At 43.1% G+C, this 25,076-nt stretch overlaps 1 protein-coding gene across 2 annotated transcripts in view; it reads right to left on the bottom strand.

The window, feature by feature from the left end:
* Positions 1-1,619: 1,619 nt before the first annotated feature.
* The window catches only part of nucks1a (nuclear casein kinase and cyclin-dependent kinase substrate 1a), a 45,950-nt gene continuing 22,493 nt past the window's right edge, over positions 1,620-25,076 (bottom strand). For both annotated transcript variants that reach the window (XM_072480007.1, XM_072480008.1), the window contains exons 6-8: positions 11,565-11,720; positions 5,772-5,927; positions 1,620-3,485 (exon numbers count right to left, since the gene is read on the bottom strand). In XM_072480007.1, the coding sequence (XP_072336108.1) occupies positions 3,247-3,485; positions 5,772-5,927; positions 11,565-11,720 (551 nt within the window). In that variant the 3' untranslated portion in view covers positions 1,620-3,246. The remainder of the gene's footprint in view (positions 3,486-5,771; positions 5,928-11,564; positions 11,721-25,076) is intronic.

Here is a 25,076-nt window from a genome sequence, read left to right as displayed (position 1 = left end):
AATTTAAACTTGCACAATAAAAATCAAGGGAGAAAAGGGAATTACCCAAATCATGGAACCCACCTGAAGTTCACCTGTACAGAAGCTCCCTGGAGTGCACTATTACAGCAATTGCATGGTTTCACTTAAACTATAGGAATGAGAAGCATGTCCTTCATCCAGGTCACTATTAAAGGAGTACATTTGGTCTCCTCCAAATCAACATATAATGCCCTTGCTAAAATTCTCACCTCCATGAGAATGTTTCAAAAGTACATTCCCCAATAAGATGGGCAATGATACATTTCTCCAATTGCACTACTTTTTAAGCATGATGCAACTGTTTAGCTGCTCACAATCAATAATATTTCACAACATCCAAGAGCAGAGATTTATTACTGTATTCATCTAAACTGCAAAAGTTCTCTTTAAAAATCTAGTCAACCAAACAGAATATAACGTTGAGTTAACACTAGCACGAGGTTAGAATGAATTTTTTATATTAAAAAAAGTGATAACTGCAACAGCCTCCCCCGTCAGTATGTGTTTTAATTTGCAGAAACGTAGCCCTTGCTGAAAAAAATCATTTCAGAGATCATATGAGGGTGATATTTTGTAATCTGTACCCATGTTAAACACCAAACAGCTCAAAACAGTATTACAGGGATGATATGTATTTAAACTTGGTGATCATCAGACATTCAAACGCAGTGGTTCTCAAACCGGGATCTGTCAACCTTTGGGATCCACACAAAAATGCGGAAGTGCTCACTGGGAGGGCTGACCTCATAGGCGGACACAGTGGCCAGGAGGGTGCAATGGTCAAGAGTAGGTGAACGGGCATCACGGTGGCGCAGTGGGTTAGCCCTGCAGCCTCACGGCGCTGAGGTCCCAGGTTCGATCCTGGCTCTGGGTCTGTGTGGAGTTTGCACATTCTCCCCGTGTTTGCGTGGGTTTCACCCCCACAACCCAAAGATGTGCAGGTTAGGTAGATTGGCCACACTAAATTGCCCCTTAATTGGAAAAAATGAATTGGGTACTCTAAATTTATACTTTAACTTTAAAAAAAAAAAAGAGTAGGTGAACAAGTGGCAGTCAGAGGCCGGTTTTTGTGCAAGCTGGGAGTAGAATCCGGCTGCCACACGTATTACGCAGAACCCCTACCATGGGAACCCCAAAGATAAATTCACAGTTTATTTATTTTGCAAATGCAAACTCCTAAGCCAAGTAATTTATTCCGGTCCTGCTGTGCGGAGAGGCCTCTGCTGAGCCTATGAATTCACAGTAAGAAATAGGCACATCAATCTCACAAATATCTGCAATAAACACCTGTTTGCTCAAAAGCATTGCTGAATTATTCTTTGTGTGTGGCACTTTCGTATTATTTGTTATAATTTAGACTGGGCCCGTGATTACTAATTCACTCAAAAAGATACCCTGCAAACATAAAAAGTTTGAGAACCATTGTTATAGCAAATAGATTTTGAGCATGCATAAAGATTTCTATAAGCTGATGCAAAATACAATTACATTTAGATACACTGCTTGAAGCAAACGAATGTTTCAAAAAAGCTCCCGTTTCCCCAACTCCTCTAGCTAATCCTTTTCGCAACCTCCAAAATAATTGCTCGAAGAAACCATTTTACACCAGCAGACATTTAATGTTCTGTAGCGAAAATAAAAACCAAAGAAATTGAAAGCCCATGTGAATTAGATGTTAACATCATAAGAATTGGCTGTACAAGTTCTTTTCTTTTGTAACTTACAAAGATATGGCTGCTTTAACAAAATGCTGATACAGACAAACAACTGCGCAGTTTTTCAGGATTCAATCACATTCATTTTTAAACATTTCAATCTGCAAAAAAAAAAAAAAAAAAAAAAATACAATTTAGTTCACAAGATCAGACCTGTCGACTCGGGTGATTTTTGGTGGTGGTGGTGTGCAGCTTTTTTTTTTCTGGCTTCTTACAGGGAAGGTCAACTGGCATTGACATATTTGTGATAGCTTCTCAGGATTACATTCATTGCTTACAATGCAATATTGCCCACGTTATGAACTGGTTAGATTTGAACTATAAAAGATGGTGTCCTTTTAGATCCAAAAACGTGTATTTTTATATAAAAAAAATCTAGGCAGACCCATAAAGCTTAAGACACCTTCAAAATACAATATTCAGGTTTCTTAAAAATAATCTTATGACACTAGCTTAGTTGAAAAAGTACCCAAATAAATTGTACAGTTGGGACTAAATAGACAAGGAACTATTCATTTGTGACACTTTGATACTTAGTTATGCTGGAGAGATACAACAGGGGTTCACATTTTCAATTAAAATGGATGGAATAGTCTTAAGACAACTTAAGTTTGATTAACTTGACTGACTCATGATTTGCACGTGAAAAACAATGCTATTGAGACAGATTTTTAGAAAGTTAGATAATGAACTGGGAGAGGTGATAATCAGTTAACATTGTTGGCAGACACTTTTCTTTCAGTCACCAGAAACACTTATTTACTCTGTTAAGGTAAAATGGCCGTAAGCAAAATCTACACCTATTTTTAAAATGAAGCTACATCAAAACTTTTTTGTCGTTTGGCTACATGTATGTACAACACCTACATTTTACAAGGTTGAGATAATTAAGCTGATGTTATATTTACAGGAGTCTTTGATCTTGTTCTCGGTTTCAAAAAAAACTTTGCCGTGAAACATTTCAGATAAAGAAATCCCCAGGAAGGACAGATAATACATTGGAGACAAAGAAAATGATGCGCAGCGTTTTTTTTTGCTAGCGTTCAAAAAAATGAACTATCTGCTTGTTGTATAAATGTACTTGTACATTACAAGTTTGCAACTGGTTTGCCCTTTTGTACACAAGAATTAGATACTGTAAACTTAGGTTTCTTAAATGAAAAGATCAAAAGAGTTTACCTTCATCTGAGTTTTGTGGCAAAACTTTTATGGTGCGGTCAGATTCACAACTTTACTTGATATTGCCATTACAAAAAAAAGAGTTGATTTGACAAAAATACGAGACATCGTGCTGGGCTTACAGTTCCTAATTTTGAAAAGATCAAAGCAACTCCCATAAAATGCCAAGCCAAATTTAAATGATTTGATTCTATTAGTGGTCTGCAGGACACACAAAGGGACAGTCTCTTGAAAAAACATAACAAGTCTTGTGTCTAAACCTTGTGAACCAAGCTGTCAGTGAAGTCATTTTCTATCCCTACTTATATAAAAAAATATCCCCTTGCATTTTTCAGTCATCGCCAGAATTAACTTCTTCCTCTTCCTCCTCTTCCTCATCTTCTTCCTCCTCATCTTCTTCCTCCTCATCTTCTGGCTCTTCCTCATTTGTTTCAGGTGGAGGACTCTTCTCCTTCTTTGACTCTTTCGCAGGGTTTTCAGGTGGCTGCCCCTTTGAAGGTGGTGATGCCTTTGTGGTCGCAACCCGCCCCTTTCCTTTGCCTTTTACCGGACTAGGAGTTGCAGGGGTGACTTGTAAGGAAAAGCACACAAAATAGATAATTATATTTCAATCTACTTCAGAATTGCACCATGCCATTGAAACTAGTAAATTCAGATTCAAACCGTACAAGTAAAAAAGCATGAAATATTTTAAGTACAGCTGTAAAAGGATTACACCACTTAAACATTGCATAATGACAGCATTGGAAATCATGTGGTTTTTTTTTTTTTAAAGAAAATTTTTCAGAAAGCGTGCGACAGGTGAGACACCCCATTAGATATAGTAAGCAGCATACTGAACACAAGTTCATAAATTCAACACCCACATTTGATTGAATAAGCAGTCAAATGGGAGAGAATGAAATTTGAGATTAAATTGCTGATGAATGCAGAGCTCGTTGCAGCAGAGATCATTTACAAAACAGGATGCTTCACTTGTGCTAGGGACAGAGAGAAACATAAGTAGGGACTGAGGTTTATACTTCTACAGTTGAACTACATTCATCGAGGAAGCATAATCAGAATTGCAGTAAATGATTTATTAGAAAACCAACCCCATTTATTAAACCACCAATATGACAACATGTTAAAACGAAGTATGAAGCTCAGCGATACAACGTCAGTTTAGAGCTGGGCAATATAAAATCACTGGTTTGATCCATCAAGAGACTCTGGTCATAGCTCTATAGAACTGCAACACAGAACAAAATGGCACTTCCTTTCTGGGAGGAAGCACATAGTTGAAATAACTATTGCAGCAGGTTCCCCAAGACAGTAAGCTCAAACGTTTAGTATAAACTTTGTAGACAGACTGATTTTAAGCCCAACCCAAACAATGGGTTGGGCTTAAACCCAAATCAATGGCTGCCTGCAACCTACAAATCAGCTGTGATGATCACTTGGCATGAAGATGAATTTTTCCCCTGTGCTAACAGTAACGTGCCTCCAGAATAAGACCAAAATCAGGAATGAAAGAAGACCACATATTTTGCGATAACCCAAAGAAAGTGTCCCCAGGGTTTTCCATTCATCTAGATTGACAGTGCCAATTATTTATATTTAGAAGTTGAAAAAAGAAAAAGCCAACAGCACACAATTATTATTTCATAAAAACATAGCTTTGCTAAAATTTGATGCTTACTAATTTCTTTAAAATGTATAAATATGCACAGCTGAGTAACTTACTCAATGTTGAAAAGAACCAAAAATAGTTCAAGGGAACTTTGTTCAATGTTTTCATAAGCTCATTAAATGTAGTTCAAAAATCATAAGTGATAATTTTTCAAAAATAAGTGTAATAATAGTGTCCCAAATACCAAGGAGCCCTGATAATTCCTGGCCATGCATCAGCACAGTTGCACATTATTGCGTGCAACTATTTTTCCAAGGATTAAATTCTGGAGAAACAGTACCAAGAAAGATTTTAGTATTACCCCTATACTGGTTCGACATATTACTGCAAATCCACCCAAATTTCAATCTAGCAGAATCGAGGAAACGGAAACTTTATAACTGTAAGCTTTTGGACACAAATCAATATATTTCACAAAAGCTTAAAACTATTAAACACACTTGAGCATGCATGGAGTCACATGAGAAATCATCCCAGAATTGATTTTCCTTTCCCAAGTTTAGGTTTTGTAGCTTAACTACCTATTAGTCAAGATATTCTAAAGCTTGGCAGCAGTGCAAACTGCTGAAAATTAATAGGAAGAAATAGAATCAGGAGTAGGTGCACCCCTGGAGTCTGCTTTGCCATTCAACAAGATAATGGCAGATTTTTAAAAAAAAATCTCAACTCTACTTTCCAACTTAACCCAACATTCTTTGATTTCCTGAGTGCCCAGAACTACAGGAATGTAAAAATAACAGAAAATGGAAGCAAAACCAGCAAATCATTTTTGCAACAAGCAGCAAGCTGGCAAATCATGGGAATTCTTCCCCAGCACATCTGAATTAACTTCCAAACAATTCTTGTTCGAACCATACCTTTCCAACTAATCCATGTCGCAAACTATGGCAGTCGGTGCGCTTCACGTCTGGCTCTAAATACACCATCGTATGCATGTAGATTCTACTTCAGCTCAGTTTTCCCCATGAACCTGGAAACAGTGGAATTTCATGCCCCTCCTTTCTTTAACCGTCATTTTTTAAAAAGCTAAGTACTTCATTTCCCGTGTCCCAGTGCTCTCTTCCACACCAATGATTGCAAACAACCCTATGGTCCTTTGCCTTTATAAGCTTGATTTATGAAAAACGAACTTGAGATAATCCCCTGCACAGTAACCTTTCCGTTAACGGAAGTACACAGCTTACCTGTTGCGCTAAGTCTGGGTTTGGGCGTCTTCTTTTCTTTTTTCTCAGGTACTGTTTTAGTCTTCCTTCCCTTTTTGCTTTTCTTCAAAGAGCTCTCGTAGTCACTGTCATCATCATCTTCCACATAAAAGTCTGCATCACTTCCAGAATCCCTTTCTATAATAATATTGAATAATTGTGAAATTCAGCCACACAAGCATCATTTCTTTTCATGTTGGTCCCACTAAACATTATTCAGGATTTAAATAAACCATTTAAATTAAGGATTTTGAAAATATTTTGTCCATCATAAACACCAATATGAAATCGGTGCTGATGCTTATTAAGCAAGCACATACACAGAGGCACAATATATTACATGGTGATGGAGAAGTGAGAGTTCTGGACTGGAAACCACAAATTGTGAATTCAAGGCCCACCATGACAAGTTGCAAAACTGAATTCCAGTAAAATTCTGATCGGGAGAATAATTAACGGGAACCTGCCACAGCTACCTGCTCCAACTACCCACCCGACTGCTGTCAAGGCAAGGAGCAACAGCAACAAATGCCAGCATCACCCACATGACGAGAACAAATAAAGAAGGTGCCTCAGCTGAGAAGCTTCCACTGATTAATACTCCTGGCAAAATCTGGACAAAAATAGAGCGAAAGGTTCCCTATCATTTGTCAATAAACCTGAAAGCCAATTGTCCATGGCATTTAAAATCAAACAGATCCATTGTACAGCTTCCAACTTGAGACATAACAGAACACCCTGGAACCCCTTTACACAAGTCAAATCTCTCAAGAAACATCATCCAAATAAACTTAATTAATCTTAGCCCTGACTTTAAAAGATTTTCCTTCTCAAGTGGCACTTCAAAATTAAAGCTCCTCATTTCTGGTAACATTCCAGTAAATGGATGGTGCAGTCTTCTGTACCGTTTAGAGCTTTCCTGTTAAGGAGTGCTCAAAATGAATGTAATTAAAATAAATGTTTTGCTACTCATCCTTGCATCTTCCATGCAGTCAAGAAGGGATAAACAGGAGAGTGATCACATTCCAAAACAGGACATGCGCTTTCAGCCAGAGGCATTACTTTCAAACTGGAACCTCAGCTGCCAGTGAGCAAATTGAAGATTAAGGCAATCTATGCAAGAGGTTACAAGTCAACGTTTGTTTACAAGCATTTATGGAAAGTAATGTTAGCCATTTTTCTTTTTAAAAAAATTATAAAATCATCATTGTGAAATTTCCTGAATGTTTGCCTTCAAAAGCCAATGGAGTCCAGGTCAAGCCTATTTGGCCAATGCATATGATTCTCAAATGAGAACCAGCTAGATTCATAAAGAAAAAATAATCCACATTTATCTTAGCCACCTCCAAATGCACCATCAGGACTACTTAAATTTACAATAAATGAAGCTGTTTGGACTGCAGATAAAAGGAGGTCCCAAATGTTACCTTTAATATCTTGCAACAAATGTGTACCCTTCTTACAATCAAGTCACAACGGGCCCTCATGTCTTTTAACCATTTCCCGACAGAGAAATAAATGCATACTTGAAACTATCGTGTCTGTCATCCATCAAGTTAAAAACAAAAATCAAGTCACTTTACCACGACAAACGAGATAGAATAAAACACATGTTTTGAAGAACATCTTAAGACTGAAAAACAATACCAATGTAAGGATGTATGCTCACAGGAAAGCGATAATTTTAAACTCAAGCCCTAAATAAGCACATATTAAAACTATCAACTGAACCAGCAACAGTACTTACTTCACCAGCAGCAAACTGCTTTAAAAGGCTCAGCCACCAACGATAGTAGGTCTAGCGTGCAGTTTTCCCCTGGCTGGTTTGCGATAACTTGCCCAGTCATAATGTACAATATTTTTATTCTCCAGGCACCATGGAAACCACTCCTTAAGCAGGACTGGCACTACATGGGAACTCTGGCAGTATCTCAGAACTATTTATTGATATTATTATGCAACCACACAGCATTACTTCCAACCAGAATGATTTTCTGAGAGTTTCTAATGCAGAATATAGGATTACATATGAATAAAACCACAAGGTACGAGTAAAATGCCTCTACCTTAATTACACATAAAGCAATTTTGACTCTTCAACACATTTCATTTAATAGACTTGAGTTTATGTACTGTTCAGGATTTTCATCCCATCTCAAAGCAATGTCCAATTACTGCACATATGCATTTCACTTCATTATATTTACCATGTATATGCTGTACAATTCATTAAATGCAACTTTACCTTTAAAAGAAATGGCTCCAAATTGAACCAAATATATGATCGTGAGATCTATTCATTTCAAATAGGAGTTAATAGAAAACAAAGTAAGCCAGAAGGTCAGGTAATTTAATGGAACTTTTCTCCCCCCTCACGGATCCCAGTTATCGTCCCTTCTGCGTATGTAATAATCCCACTCCTCAGCCAAATGCCCACTCCATGTGAGACACATTTTGCAGCCTATGGATGGAACCAAGGCTAAGCTCAGTCCTACTGTCACTAACACACCAGCTAATCTTTCCACCAAGCACCCAACTGCCATGGTCAGCTAACGGAGACTCTGGACTTCCTGGTCTGAGACAACATCCTCTTCGGATATTATACAGTTGAATATCCTTTTATCCATACATCTGAAAACTGAACCATTTTCATTTTTTTTTTTTTTGAACGGACCCCAATGTGAGCTGACACGAACATTGCCAACCATACCCAACTTAGCAGGGAAAGTCAGTTGCTTTCCTGCAGTTTAGTCATGCACTCATGATTTTTGTGGCAATTTAGTGCTTTCAATCCACTAAGAACAGGTCAAAAAGACACTTCAGATGTCCTTCTAGGTAACAGTGAGAAAAAGAAACGGAAATATCAATTTGTAACTAAAAGCGGAGTTGTTGCAGAAGTTTGACTGTGCTGCGTCTATGAGGTAATTAAGTGAAGAGTACGGATTGATTAATAAAACAATGTAATATTATATCGCAGGTGCAATAATATTAACAAGTGAGAAGTAGAATGAGAATGTTGGCAAATGGAGAAACAATCTATTATTTGTAGACTGTAGATAGGCTTAAGCTAGTGCAATGCAAGTAGGCCTACGACATGAACAATAACTATATCTCATCAGAAAACGGTAAAATCTGATTATCAATACGCAATTGGATACAGGTTTTGGATAAAGAATATTTAATTAGCGGACCTTTCAATTAACCTTTCAAGACCACTAAGATATAGCAGAATTTAAATTTATTTTTTAGAGTACCTAATTCATTTCCCCCCGGCAATTAAGCAGCAATTTAGCATGGCCAATTCATCTACCCTGCACATCTTTTTGGGTTGTGGGAGTGAGACCCATGCAGACACGGGGTGAATGTTGGAGCAGAATTAGGCCACTCAGCCCTTTGAGTCTGCTTCGCCATTCAATTATAATAATCTTTGTCACAAGTAGGCTTACATTAACACGGCAATGAAGTGACTGTGAAAAGCCCCTGGTAGCCACATTCTGATGCCTGCTCGAGCACACGGAGGGAGAATTCAGAATGTCCAAATTACCTAACAGCACGTCTTTCAGGTATCAAACCTGGGACCCTGGTGCTGTGAAGCAACAGTGCTAACCACTGTGCTAGCTGATAGGTACTCATCCCCATTCTCCTGCCCTCTCCCCTTATTAAATCAAGAACCTATCTGTCTTAAAGACACTCCGTGCCTTGCCCTCCACAGCCTTCTACAGCAATGAGTTCCACAGATTCACCACCTTCTGCCTGAAGAAATTCCTCATCTCAGTTTTACAGGACCGTCCCTTCAGTTTGAGGCTGAACGCTTCGGTTCTAGTTTCTCCTACCAGTGGAAACATCTCCACGCCCACTCTTATCTAGGCCACTCAGTATTAAGTTTCAATGAGACCCCCCCATATCCTTATGAACTCCATAGAGTACGTACCCAGAGTCCTCAACCACTCCTATGACAAGCCCTTCATTCCTGGGATCAATCTTGTGAACCTCCTCTGAACTGCCTCCAAGGCCAGCAGACCGTTCCTTAGTTACGGGGCCCAAAACTGCTCACAATACTCCAAATGGGGTCTGACCAGAGCCTTAAACAGCCTCAGCTGTACAGCCCTTTCAAAATGAACACTAACAAAGCATTAGCCTTCCTACCTGCCAATGGAACCTGCTTGTTAACCTTAAAAATCAAGTCCCTTTGCTTTTCAGATTTTCAAAGCCGTTCACTATTTAGAAATTAGTCTATGCCTCTATTTGTCCTTCCAAAATGCATAACCTCACACTTTTCCACATTGTATTCCATCTGCCATTTCTTTGTATTCCATCTGCCACTTCTTTGCCAACTTTCCTAGCCTGTCCAAGTCCTTCTGCAGCCTCCCTGCTTCCTCAACACTACGTGTCCCTCTACATATCTTTGTATCATCTGCAAACTTAGCAACAATGCCCTCAGTTCAGTCCTTCAAGTTGCTAATGTATATAGTGAATAGTTGTTGTCCCAACACGGACCCCCTGCGGAGCACCACTAATCACCGCTGCCACCCTGAAAAAGACCCCTTTATCCCCACTCTCTGCCTTCTGCCAGTCAGCCAATCCTCTACCCATGCCAGTACCTTTTCCCCAACACCATGGGTGTTAGCAGCCTGCTGTACAGCACCATGTCAAAGGTCTTCTGGAACACCAAATAGATCAGGTCCACAGGCTCTCCTTAGTCTAACTCATTACTTCTGCAAAGAATTCAACAGATTTGTCATGCATGATCACCCCTTGATCAAAGCCGTGCTGTCACAGCCCTATTTTACTATGCACTTCCAAGTACTCCACAATTTCATCCTTACTAACGGACTCCAAAATCTTACCAACGACCAACATCAGGCTAACCAGCCTATAATTTTCCGTCTCCTACCTCCCTCCCTTCTTAAACAGGGGTGTTACATTAGCCATTTTTCAGTCCTCTGGGATCCTCACCGACTCGTGATTCCTGAAAGACCACCACCAATGCCTCCACAATCTCCTCAGGTATCTTCCTCAGAGCTCTGGGTGTAGTCCATCCAGTCTGGGTGATTTCTCTACCTTCAGACCTTTCAGCTTCCCCAGCATTTTCTCCTTCATGATGGCAACTACACTCACCTCTGCTCCAACTCTCTTGAAGTTCTGGCCTTTGAAAGGGTCCAGAAGAGGTTCACAAGAATGATCCCTGGGACGAAGAGCTTGTCATATGTGGAGCGGTCGAGGACTCTGTGTCTGTACTCGTTGGAGTTTAGAAGGAAGGATGAGGGGATCTTATTGAAACTTACAGGATATGGAGAAGCCTGGATAGAGTGGACGTGGAGAGGATGTTTCCACTTGTAGGAAAAACTAGAATCGGAGGACACAGCCTCATACTGAAGGGATGATCCTTTAAAACAGAGACGAGGAATTTTGTCAATCAGATGGTGGTGAATCTGTGGAACTCTTTGCCGTAGAAGGCTGTGGAGGCAAAAATCACTTGAGTGTCTTTAAGACAGAGATAGATCGGTTCTTGATTAATATGGGGATCAGGAGTTATGGGGAGAAGGCAGAAGAATGGGGATGAGAGATATATCAGCCATGATTGAGTGACGGAGCAGACTCGATGGACGAATGGCCTAATTCTGCTCTTATGTCTTATGGACACACATCCTTGGATATTTAGATCGCAGCCCTGATCCCCCACGTCTCGGTGGTGCCCACATTGTACCCACCAATTTCAATTTTACTGTGCACAGAATTACTATTGAAGCCGTTGGCACAAATAAAACCACTCACTTTCTTGAACAGCCTCTTCATCATCTTCATGCTCCTCCTCACTTCCTCCATCATCCAGCAGAATCTCTCTCTGTTTGCTTGCAGCTTTAGACGCAGCTTGCCTTTTCTGGCGACCATCTTTTTGGCCTTTTTCGTCTTCACTCTCTTCATCGCCTGCTAATTGATGCAAACAGAAACTGGATTTAATTTTAAAATCACTTAAATCCAGTGCTTGCACATGCACATTATGGACACCTGCGAAGCTTAGCGTGTTTACAGCTTCCAAAATCATGACGGTAATCTCACTCAGATGCTGTGGGGATGGTTGGTGGACGGGATGGGGGGAAAAATTCCACAAATTCAACTGCGAGTGCTACTCTGCCCTATGTATGTGACCCAACTGCAGAATAAAAGGACTGTTCTAGTAGCTACGTTCTACATGACCTGATGTTCACATGGTTGACAAACCTTTACTCGGCAAATGGTGGTGTTGTTTGCATCATGTGATGATTTACACAAGATTATGACACAGCAACAGGCTATTTGGCTGAACCAGTCCAGTCTGGCATTTATGCTTTAAGTTATCAGGGTTTTCAGGTCAGCAAATCTACCACAGTGAGCTCAGAAGCACCAGTTTCCAGTTTGCATTTTCTTTTTCCATAAGGTACCCAACAGCCTCATCACCACAATCCCTTTTGGTGGCAGTGGCCATTAGAATCCTTACATTTTAAACATCACTGGCTACAATAGAGAAAAGCCGTTGGCAGTGAAGTTATTGAGAAATGAAACTGGTCAAAGTGCAAACAATAAATTCACAAATCAGTTTCTCAAGTGGCCGTATCCATCAAATAGCACTGGCGCCCATGATATGCTGACACTCAAGGGGCAAGTGCAAACAAAAATTGATTTTATGAGTGTACTGTTTCTGCGGCCAAAATAAATTTAAGAAATTGATCAGAACAGATTATTTATTTTCAGGATTGTTAAAATTAGCAATATTGATAGACCTTCATCCCGTTTGTTAATCGTGATAATGTTCTAAATTTGACAATCACAAAAAAAGCAGGCAATGAAAACAGGTTCGGTATGATATTGGGCAAAATGTTATTTATTTAATACCCAGAGTAATGATATTTTTTAAAAGTACTTCATATCATTCACTCAAAGGTTCTTTTGTACAGCTTTTTCATGCAACTTAAACAAGAACTGCTAAAGTAAACCAATGCATTGAGTTGTTAGAGGCTGCAGAAAGACTTCATTCCTGATCATCTCTCAATATATTCTCATTTCATTGTTTAATCATGTGTTCCACCATTTAACATTAAACATCAACGGTGTACTACTGTTTTCAGGAAGTGTGGCATATTTTTCGCAGAGGTAAATAGGTTTGGATAACAACCTTAACTTTACAGAGCACTCCTCAAAAGGTAGTACCCAGGTCTTAGCACCAATTTACTCATCTTTTGTATATTGCCCAGTTACAATTTGGTATTTTTCTTCTCAAAAAGACACACAAATCATTTTTCAGAGATAAACAAGCGTTTTGTCGCTAGGTAGTATCACGTTGATCAGTCACGGGAAGGGAAACTATGTTGAATTAAACCAATTTAGATCTTAAATTCTACAAAAGCTGTGTGGCTAAGAGTTCAGTAAAGGCAACCTCACACCTTGTTCGAGCTTCCCAAATGACTTAGAAATGCGTGGCAAACAACACAGGAAATCACTAGGTAACAAAATATTTTGCTGGAAACCAGATAAAACAAAATTTCAAGATTAAGGACATCCAAACCAGATAACGAAAATCAAGAAGTAAAAATATAAGAGGGAGCCAAATTTCTGCAAAGAAGCAATGTTTCAAAAATCAACTGCAGAAAAATCATAAAGGTGAAGAGAGCAAGCCATTAGTGAAGGTTTAAAAAAAATCTTTATTCCTTGAAACAATAATTTACCCATGTCATTGCGATCATACTCTGTACCTCAACCTACCTATGAGCCATGTTTACTTGAAGTGGAGTGGTCTCTAATTTGACATATCCCTTTAATGTCGGCACACAAAGGAGTTTGAAATAAGCAAATAATGTGGTAGATTACAGGCTAATTGCTCAATCGGTTTCTAAAAAGAGGCAGTTCTTTTCAATGCACATCCTCCTTCCTCCCCAGAGTGGAAGCCAAGTAATGGATCTGTTGCGATTCTATCGCAACTCTTAGAAACAGACAACAGAAAATAAATAACGGACATCCTCTAATTTGTGAGGAGATGGCAGCATAGCGGCAATGTAACTGGGTGAGTAACACAGTGGCCTGGGCTAATGCGCTGGGGATGGGGCCTCAAATCCCACCACAGCAACTGATGGAATTTCAGCGCAGTAATAATTGTGCACAAAACAGCACAAATAATTCTGTTTCACTCTGAAAATGAAACCTATCAAGGTCTATCGATACACAGGTCATTATAAAAAGGTATCAGCGCAAGTAAACAAGGCCAATAAAAGTCAAACACATGGACTTCCGGGTGCGGCGATGACCAGCTGAGTCGCACGTTTCGGCAGCTCCCTGTGAAACGGACTTTTGGGCTCTTGATAGGAGCCCCAACGGCAATTTTAACGGCTGAAAACACCGTGCGGTAAACCAGAAGGGTGTTCCCCCTGGACACGGATGGAAAAAGGAGAGGAAAGTGGCCGGATTGCAGCGGATCCTTTGGAACAACGGCAAGGAAGGCAAGCAGAAACCAAGATGGCGTCGGAAGGTGGCAGTTTCATATGGGGCCCTGAACAACAAGAGTTCTTGAAACGCTGCGTGGAGGAGATAAAAAAGGAAATGAAGAAAGAGTTGTTGGCCCCGATATTACAGGCGATTGAAGGGCTGAAAGAGGAACAAAAGACCCAGGAGCAGGAGCTTCGGGTCGTGAAGGCGAAAGCAGCAGAGAATGAAAACGACATACAGGGCCTGGTGGTGAAGTCGGAGATACAGGAGGCACACCAGAAACGATCTGTGGAGAGGTTGGAGGCACTGGAAAATAACGCAAGGAGGAACAACTTGAGGATTCTTGGCCTTCCTGAAGGTGTGGAGGGGGCGGACGTCGGGGCATATGTGAGCACGATGCTGCACTCGTTAATGGGAGTGGAGACCCCGACGGGTCCGTTGGAGGTGGAGGGAGCATACCGAGTTATGGTGCGAGGACCGAGAGCAGGAGAAGCTCCCAGAGCCATAGTGGTGAGATTTCTCCGTTTTAAGGGTAGAGAAATGGTCCTTAGATGGGCGAAGAAAACTCGGTGTAGTAAATGGGAGAACGCGGTGATCCGCGTCTATCAAGATTGGAGTGCGGAGGTGGCGAGAAGGAGGGCGAGCTTTAATCGGGCCAAAGCGGTACTTCACAAAAAAAAGATAAAGTTTGGAATGCTGCAACCGGCAAGACTGTGGGTCACATATCAAGGGAGGCACCACTACTTTGAGACGGCGGATGAAGCGTGGACTTTTATTGTAGAAGAAAAATTGGAATGATTGGACTACGAAAATGAACGTTTGGACAAAGTGGTGGGACGAGTGGGGGGGGGGGGCGAAGAGGGATTGTATGATTAATCCTGCGGTATGGTAACTTTTCTTTCTCCCACAGGTGGTGATGGGGGGAGGTGGGGAGGGAGAGGAGATGGGGCGTTGGCCATGGGAGGCGGGGCCGAGGGAGAGGCGCGGGCTTGGTTCCCGCGCTATGATAATTATGGCGGGAATAGAGAAGCAGGAAGGAGGGGGCGCCGCACGGGGCGAGCCGTGATCACGGGGGGAAGCCGAGGTCAGCCAGAGTTTGCTGACTTCTGGGAGCAACATGGGGGGAGTAATTACGCTAGCGGGGGGTCTAGCGGGGGGAGGGGGGAATTACTGGGTTGCTGCTGCTGGGGAAAGGGGGGAGTGGGTGCGGGAAAGGATGGGCGGGGGGGCACCGTCTGGGAGAAATACAGCCGCGTGGGAACGGGGCGAGAAGCTGGAAAAAGATGATGGCTAACCGGCAAGGGGGGGGGGGGGTGGGAAGCCCCCCAACTCGGCTGATCACGTGGAACGTGAGGGGGCTTAACGGGCCGATAAAGAGGGCACGAGTACTCGCACACCTTAAGAAACTTAAAGCAGATGTGGTCATGTTACAGGAAACGCACCTGAAACTGATAGATCAGGTTGGGTTGCGCAAAGGATGGGTAGGGCAGGTGTTCCATTCGGGGCTGGATGCGAAAAACAGGGGGGTGGCTATATTAGTGGGGAAGCGGGTAATGTTCGAGGCAAAGACTATAGTGGCGGATAACGGGGGCAGATACGTGATGGTGAGTGGCAAATTACAGGGAGAGATGGTGGTGTTGGTAAACGTGTATGCCCCGAATTGGGACGATGCCAATTTTATGAGGCGAATGCTAGGACGCATCCCAGACCTAGAGACCGGAAAGCTGATAATGGGGGGAAACTTTAACACGGTGTTGGAACCAAGGCTGGATAGGTCAAAGTCCAGGACTGGTAGGAGGCCGGCAGCAGCCAAGGTGCTTAAGGATTTTATGGAGCAGATGGGAGGGGTGGACCCGTGGAGATTCAGTAGACCTAGGAGTAAGGAGTTCTCGTTTTTCTCCTATGTCCATAAAGTCTATTCACGCATAGACTTTTTTGTGTTGGGTAGGGCATTGATCCCGAGGGTGAGGGGAACGGAATATACGGCTATAGCCATTTCGGATCATGCCCCACACTGGGTAGACTTGGAGATAGGGGAGGAAACAAGAGGGCGTCCACCCTGGAGAATGGATATGGGACTAATGGCGGATGAGGGGGTGTGCTTAAGGGTGAGGGGATGCATTGAAAAGTACTTGGAACTCAATGACAATGGGGAGGTTCAGGTGGGAGTGGTCTGGGAGGCGTTGAAGGCGGTGGTTAGGGGGGAGCTGATATCAATAAGGACACATAAAGGGAAGCAGGAGAGTAAGGAACGGGAGCGGTTGTTGCAAGAACTTTTGAGGGTGGACAGACAGTATGCGGAAGCACCGGAGGAGGGACTGTATAGGGAAAGGCAAAGGCTGCATGTGGAATTTGACTTGCTGACCACAGGCACTGCAGAGGCACAATGGAGGAAGGCGCAGGGTGTACAGTATGAATATGGAGAGAAGGCGAGCAGGTTGCTGGCACACCAATTGAGGAAAAGGGGAGCAGCGAGGGAAATAGGGGGGGTGAGAGACGAAGATGGAGAGACGGAGCGGGGAGCGGAGAGAGTGAATGAAGTGTTTAAGACATTTTATAAAAAATTGTATGAAGCTCAACCCCCGGATGGGAGGGAGAGAATGATGGAGTTTTTGGATCGGCTGGAAATTCCCAAGGTGGAAGAGCAGGAAAGGATGGGATTGGGAGCACAGATCACGGTAGAAGAAGTGGTGAAAGGAATTAGGAACATGCAGACGGGAAAGGCCCCGGGACCGGACGGATTCCCAGTTGAATTTTACAGAAAATATTTGGACTTGCTCGCCCCGCTACTGACGAGGACCTTCAACGAGGCAAAGGAAAGGGGACAACTGCCCCCGACTATGTCAGAAGCAACGATATCGCTTCTTTTAAAGAAGGAAAAGGATCCGCTACAATGCGGGTCCTACAGACCAATCTCCCTCCTCAATGTAGATGCCAAGGTCTTGGCCAAGGTAATGGCAATGAGAATAGAGGAATGTGTCCCGGGGGTGGTTCATGAGGACCAAACTGGGTTTGTGAAGGGGAGACAGCTGAACACGAACATACGGAGGTTGTTAGGGGTAATGATGATGGCCCCACCAGAGGGTGAAACGGAGATAGTAGTGGCGATGGATGCCGAGAAAGCATTTGATAGAGTGGAGTGGGATTATCTGTGGGAGGTGTTGAGGAGATTTGGGTTCGGAGAGGGGTATGTTAGATGGGTGCAGCTGTTGTATAGGGCCCCAGTGGCGAGTGTGGTCACGAATGGACGGGGATCGGCATATTTTCGGCTCCATAGAGGGACAAGACAGGGATGTCCTCTGTCCCCATTACTGTTTGCACTGGCGATTGAGCCCCTGGCGATAGCGCTGAGAGGTTCCAAGGGATGGAGGGGAATACTTAGGGGAGGAGAAGAACACCGGGTATCTTTATATGCGGATGATCTGCTACTATATGTGGCGGATCCAGCGGAGGGGATGCCAGAAATAATGCGGATACTTGGGGAGTTTGGGGATTTTTCAGGGTATAAATTGAACATGGGAAAGAGTGAGCTGTTTGTGGTGCATCCAGGGGAGCAGAGTAGAGAAATAGAAGACCTACCGTTGAGGAAGGTAACAAGAGACTTTCGTTACCTGGGGATCCAGATAGCTAAGAATTGGGGCACATTGCACAGGCTAAATTTGACGCGGTTGGTGGAACAGATGGAGGAAGATTTCAAGAGATGGGACATGGTAGCATTGTCAATGGCAGGGAGGGTGCAGGCAGTTAAGATGGTGGTCCTCCCGAGATTCCTTTTTGTGTTTCAGTGTCTCCCGGTGGTGATCGCGAAGGCTTTTTTCAAAAGGATAGAAAAGAGTATTATGGGTTTTGTTTGGGCCGGGAAGACTCCGAGAGTGAGGAAGGGATTCTTACAGCGTAGTAGGGATAGGGGGGGGCTGGCACTACCGAGCCTAAGTGAGTATTATTGGGCCGCTAATATTTCAATGGTGAGTAAGTGGATGGGAGTGGAGGAAGGAGCGGCGTGGAAGAGATTAGAGAGGGCGTCCTGTAGGGGGACCAGCCTGCAGGCTATGGTGACAGCCCCATTGCCGTTCTCACCAAGGAACTATACCACGAGTCCGGTGGTGGTAGCTACACTGAAGATTTGGGGACAGTGGAGATGACATAGGGGAAAGACCGGAGCACTGGGGGGGTCCCCGATAAGAAACAACCATAGGTTTGCCCCGGGGGGAATGGATGGGGGATATGGAATGTGGCAAAGAGCAGGTATAACGCAATTGAAAGATCTATTTGTGGATGGGAAGTTTGCAAGTCTGGGAGCGCTGACCGAGAAATATGGGTTGCCCCAAGGGAATGCATTCAGGTACATGCAATTGAGGGCTTTTGCGAGGCAGCAGGCGAGGGAATTCCCGCAGCTCCCGACACAAGAGGTGCAGGACAGAGTCATCTCAAAGAAATGGGTGGGGGACGGTAAGGTGTCGGATATATATAGGGAAATGAGAGACGAAGGGGAGACTATGATGGACGAACTAAAAGGGAAATGGGAAGAAGAGCTAGGGGAGGAGATTGAGGAGGGGATGTGGGCAGATGCCCTAAACAGGGTAAACTCGTCGTCCTCGTGCGCCAGGCTAAGCCTGATTCAGTTTAAGGTATTACACAGGGCACATATGACTGGAACACGGCTCAGTAAATTTTTTGGGGTGGAGGATAGGTGTGCGAGGTGCTCGAGAAGCCCAGCGAATCATACCCATATGTTTTGGTCATGCCCGGCACTACAGGGGTTTTGGATGGGGGTGACAAAGGTGCTTTCGAAAGTAGTAGGAGTCCGGGTCGAACCAAGCTGGGGGTTGGCTATATTTGGGGTTGCACAAGAGCCGGGAGTGCAGGAGGCGAAAGAGGCCGATGTTTTGGCCTTTGCGTCCCTAGTAGCCCGGCGCAGAATATTGCTAATGTGGAAAGAAGCCAAGCCCCCGGGGGTGGAGACCTGGATAAATGATATGGCGGGGTTCATAAAGTTAGAGCGGATTAAGTTCGTCCTAAGGGGGTCGGCTCAAGGGTTTACTAGGCGGTGGCAACCGTTCGTCGAATATCTTGCGGAAAGATAGATAGGGGAGAACAAAGAAGGCAGCAGCAGCAGCCCAGGACTTGGGGTGTGGGGTGGGGGGGGGGGGGGTGGCCTGAGACAAGGCAGTTGCCAATTAGGGCTAGTTTTTATTTTTTGTTATTTAATATTTATTTATTTGTTGTTGTTTTCTTTTGTTCTTGTTTAAATAAAAAAGGTCATTATTATCTGTATTGTTATAATGTTGTGTAAAGGATGCACAATGTACTGTGTTGGTTGACCAAAAATTTTCAATAAAATATTATTTAAAAAAAAAAGTCAAACACATCATGGCAAGACAGTAAATAGAAGGCACATATTCAAAATCACAAAAATACTGAGTTAGAACTTTTGCGATACAGAGGATGGTTTGAATTCTCCAGCTTAACTCAGAACCGAAACAAAGTACTCAAGTTGCCGATAAAGAAAAGCGAAATATTTCTTGAACAATAGAAATTATTAAAATTTCCAGAGACCAAGCAAACAGGGCGATTGGAATAGCATGCTCACATGCTAGTAACAGAAATATCCAAACAAAGGTTTATGTGAAGAAAACATTTGAATAAAAAGCCAAATGAAAACATTCCCCACACAGGCAAGTTTACCAGCCAACAGAAGAAGCTGAGACGAGCGTAGAAAAAAAAAACAGATTTGGGGCCAGATTCACCGTTTCTGAGGTTAGGTGTGGAAGATCTGTGGCTTTTTACATGGGAAAAAAATCAGCGACGTCCCCTCACCGATCCTGCGACTGGTGATGGGCTAGCAGCCGTGCCATGTACAACTTCCTGCCTCCACAAAATAAACGGCCAGAGAATGGCCGGGTCCATGGCGTCGGCCGTGCGCAAACCCGAGCTGCCAAAGTGCCCCTTTGCCCCCCCCCCCCCCCCCCCCCACACCACACCGGCAGCACAGCTCCTGCCCGACTGTGACGGTGCTGGACACAGTCCACAGCCGCCACGCCGGGTTCCCGCACGGCTGAGACCATAAGTGAACCGCGACGTCGGGAACTCAGCCCACTGGGGGAGGGACTTCGGGTGACGCGCTCAGGCCGTCCCAACGGGGTGCGCCGTGATGATGCCGTTTTGGAGGGGGCGGAGCATATGAAACCTGCGGCAAACAGGCGGCGCCCCCAATTTCACCGTCAAACTGGATTCTCCACCCAATCAACGATTACAAAATCGGTGTCAGGGAAGGGAGAATCCTGCCCGCTATTTCATTCTGAATTATGATTGTAAACAGTCTGGTTTAATCTCAGTTTCCAGGGCGAAGGAGGGAGTTATCACTAAGGAACAAAGTTTGGAGCAGGAGACGAAAACAATGGCTTCAGTCTTCCTAACAGTTCATTGAAAAACGTTACTGCTCATGCCAGTGCGGAGTTTATAGAGTTGGGTTTTGCCATTGCATATTTGAAAACAAACAGCTTTCAGATGATGTTGCCAAGGGGCTGCATGTAGGTATGAAAAAGTTGGTGAGCTCCCAGGGACATGTTTCTGCTAACTGCCTATTTTCACTTCTGTAACATTGCACATCTGAAACCCACACTCATACCTTTGTTACCTCTGGACTCCTTGCTGGCCTCAGATTCTAACCCCCCCCCATACTTTTGCTGACCACATCCTAACTAATACCAAGACCCTGTTACAATCCCAGAGGATAGATTCTTATGTGAGGCCAGAGGTACGAGAAGTCGTGCAAATGATCCTTGGCTATAATTAGGCAAGAAAGAGCAGTCTGGACAACAGCAGGAAACTTTGGAAGATGGTGTGATTAAGATTGCAGACAAGTCGAGGAGAGGTAGTTTACCTTCATTGAAATCGCACAGGGTGCCATTTGCACTGTCAAGAACCATTTCAGCACTGTGGCAAAGACAGAAAACAGTGGAGGATTTAAAATAAAATTTCCAGGAAAAATTGACATGGATTTGGAAGGTGGAAACACGTTCAAGGACTTTGGATGGGAAAGGGGGATGGCAGTTTGCAAAGACCCCTCCAGCTGGTCCCGCCATTTAATGAGATCATGGCTGATCTGTGACCTAACTCCACATACCTGCCTTTGATCCATATCCCTTAATATCTTTGCTCAACAAAAATCTCTCTCTCGGGAGCAAGAGGGAAAGTTGTCATCAGCAGTTTAGTGGGATTAGGGTCAAGGGGCCCGAGGTGGGTCTCATAGGCAAGATGATTTCAGAATGGACATATGAGGAGATAGGAGAGAAATTAAGACAGAGATGCAAGTTTAGTCCTAGATAGAGGACTGATCTTCCCACTCATATTAGAAACATTTCAGCCATCGGTCTTTCAAATAAGCAGCATCTGAAGGGTCAGATGACAACAAACTGTATTTTTTATGCTCAATTGATGGGATCCCAAAAATTAATTTACATGTTAATACCCTGTACCCTCTTTGTGCTGAGCAAATATCACCATCAGTGCAGACTCAAAAGGCTTCAACAGCATGTAAACATTTTTAGCAAAAACTAGTTGAACAATAAGGTGCATGATACAGCAAAAGCTATTCTGAAGAAAACTGTTCTGTGAACAAAATTGTCAAAAGGCTAAACAGGGTGGACAGGCAAAACACTTTTAATAGAAGGGTTACATTAAAACATCCATGTGGAGGATATCTGGTTTCCTTTTCTTTCATTATAAGCTAATCGTTTCTAATCTCCATCCTCTAAATCCATCCAACCATAAAGTATGGAATCATCAGTGATTACTTCTTCCCAAGGAAATACAAAGGGAATCTCACTTGCCCTTAAATGTTGAGCAGGAATCATCTGAACCCTAAAAATAACAGTGCACACCACCAAACTTAAATATGCCCCATAAACCAAGCACGTAAAGCCCCTCGCCAACATTATATCTATGTACTTTATATGACTACTTCCAGATTGGTGAGGTGATAAAGTTTCAACACTCACTGATACCAGAGATTTAATTCTCCATATTGGAAGTTTCAGACATCAACCATGTTGAGATTGTTCCGAACATTGATCTTTCAAGACAGTTATGTCTCTTCTAACTTAAGGAAACATTATTCTAAATGAGAGGTGGTGACCATACTAACTGGCATGAGACCATAAGACATAGGAGCGGAAGGCCATTCGGCCCATCGAGTCCACTCCACCATTCAATCATGGCTGATTTCAACTCCATTTACCCGCTCTCTCTCCATAGCCCTTAATTCCTCGAGAAATCAAGAATTTATCAACTTCTGTCTTAAAGACACTCAACGTCCCGGCCTCCACCGACCTCTGAGGCAATGAATTCCACAGACCCACCACTCTCTGGCTGAAGAAATTTCTCCTCATCTCTGTTCTAAAGTGACTTCCTTTTATTCTAAGGCTGTGCCCCCGGGTCCTAGTCTCTCCTGCTAATGGAAACAAATTCCCTACGTCCACCCTATCTAAGCCATTCATTATCTTGTAATTTTCTATTAGATCTTCCCTCAACCTCCTAAACTCCAATGAATATAATCCCAGGATCCTCAGACTTTCATCGTATGTTAGGCCTACCATTCCTGGGATCATCCGTGTGAATCTCCGCTGGACCCGCTCCAGTGCCAGTGTGTCCTTCCCGAGGTGTGGGGCCCAAAATTGCTCACAATATTCTAAATGGGGCCTAACTAATGCTTTATAAAGCTTCAGAAGTACATCCCTGCTTTTATATTCCAAGCCTCTTGAGATAAATGACAACATTGCATTTGCTTTCTTAATTACGGACTCAACCTGCAAGTTTACCGTTAGAGAATCCTGGACTAAGAATCCCATGAGACAGGTTCGTGTGATTTAGTTGTCATGGGGTAAGAAATGCAAACCAAAATTTATCAAGTGACAGTTTTTATACCTTAACACAAAAAGAGACGGATGTTTATTTTAGACACAATAAAGATGAGACAGAAATAAATAACTGCTGCATGGGGAAACAGCAGCTACTTTGAAAAGCAGGGAGAACTGTTTATTTATTTTTTTAAATTTAGAGTTCCTAATTTTCTTCAATTAAGGGGCAATTTAGCGTGGCCAATCCACCTCCCCTGCATATCTTTGGGTTGTGGGGTAAGACCCTCACAAACACGGGGAGAATGTGCAAACTCCACAGTGACCTGGGGCCAGGATTGAACCCGGGTCCTCAGCGCCATGAGGCAGCAGTGCTAACCACTACAACAAGAGGATCACCACAACTTGGGCGAGGGAAAAGGTTGCGCAGACGGGCCTTCATGAACAACCTCGGCCGGTACAGGGACTGAACTCACGCTGTTGGCCTTGCTTCATATCACAAACCAGCTGTCCAACCACCTGAGCTAAATCGGCCCCAAGACCAAGGCCCTATTCAGCTGCAGCAAAACCTCCCCACTTTTACATTCCATTCTTCTTGCAATAAAGGCCAACATTCCATTTGCCTTCCGATCATTTGCTGTACCTGCACACTAACATTTTGCGATACATATACTAGGACACCCAATATATTCCAGAGTTCTGCAATCTTTCTCCATTTAAATGGAATACTGCTTTTCTATTCTTCCTGCCAAAGTGAAGAATTTAATTTACTCACGTTATACTCCATCTCACTTACCCTGTCTATATCCCTTTGCAGACACTGCCTCCGCTTGATAACTTACTTTCCTGTACCATTTTGTTACTTTGATGTGTTGGTTAACTATGTTCATTTTAGCATGTGGAATATTGTCCTCATTCTTTTTCAGTCACTGGGAAATTCATCATTTAAAAAAGTTATTGGCATCAACAGGATCATAACTGGATGCATATGTACACCTCCTAGCTCCTGTTTTACATCACATTCATGGGAGCCCAGGAATGGGTCACCCAGCTACTACTCAGTCACAGCAAACCATAAAGATCAGTAACTAATCTTTTTTTTCTATACAGAGCTTTCACAGCAGCAAAGGCATGGCAGTAAGATGCATATCCCCTGGATTAGGAAAGGGAAAATGTGCCACGTCTCTGCTCCTTAATGTTCTATGTCAATTCTTCCTGGAAGAAACCAAGCCAAGGCAAGTGAGGACAGCATCAGGCACAGTAGCATATCCTCAAGAGTCAGTACCCTGACACCACTCATTAAGACTGACGCACAAATAAAAGATTATTTGAATGCGATTGGCACTTGTGGAGTGGCATCCGTAGAATTTAACCCAGCTAGAAAGCTAATTTAGCAAGAGAAATAAAATTGGAGGAAAATAGTTGAACAACAGACCAGAAAACTCAGGTTCTATTCCCAGCCGGTGCTGAATTAGCTCATCACATCGAATGTAAAAAGTAGCATCTGGGATGAGGAGCAAAGATGGGGGTCATACCAATTATGAAACAGCGACCCCTGTTGGCAGAGGACTGAAGAAAAGGCTTGAACAAACGGAGTTTTTAAAAAAATTAGAGTACCCAATTCATTTTTTCCCAATTAAGGGGCAATTTAGCATGGCCAATCCACCTAGCTTGCATATTTTTGGGTTGTGGGGGCGAAACTCACGCAAACACGGGGAGAATGTGCAAACTCCACATGGACAGTGACCCAGAGCCGGGATCGAACCTGGGACCTCAACGCCTTGAAGCTGCAGTGCTAACCCACTGCGCCACCCTCAAACGGAGTAAATACCTGGTAAAGTGTTAATGCTTCAAAAGGGGAGAGGTGAAAAGGTGATTAGCAGAAAGTGGGAACAGGAGGAAAGAGATACAAGTGTCTGAAGTGAAAACACAACTTTTGTTAAAACTGCGATTTCTAAAGAAAGTGTTAACAATA

The sequence above is a fragment of the Scyliorhinus torazame genome, chromosome 17 (assembly GCF_047496885.1).
Source record: "Scyliorhinus torazame isolate Kashiwa2021f chromosome 17, sScyTor2.1, whole genome shotgun sequence".
Taxonomy (NCBI): Eukaryota; Metazoa; Chordata; class Chondrichthyes; order Carcharhiniformes; family Scyliorhinidae; genus Scyliorhinus; species Scyliorhinus torazame.
The sequence above is the reverse complement of the archived record's forward strand: the minus strand, read 5'-3'. Positions and strand labels throughout refer to the sequence as shown.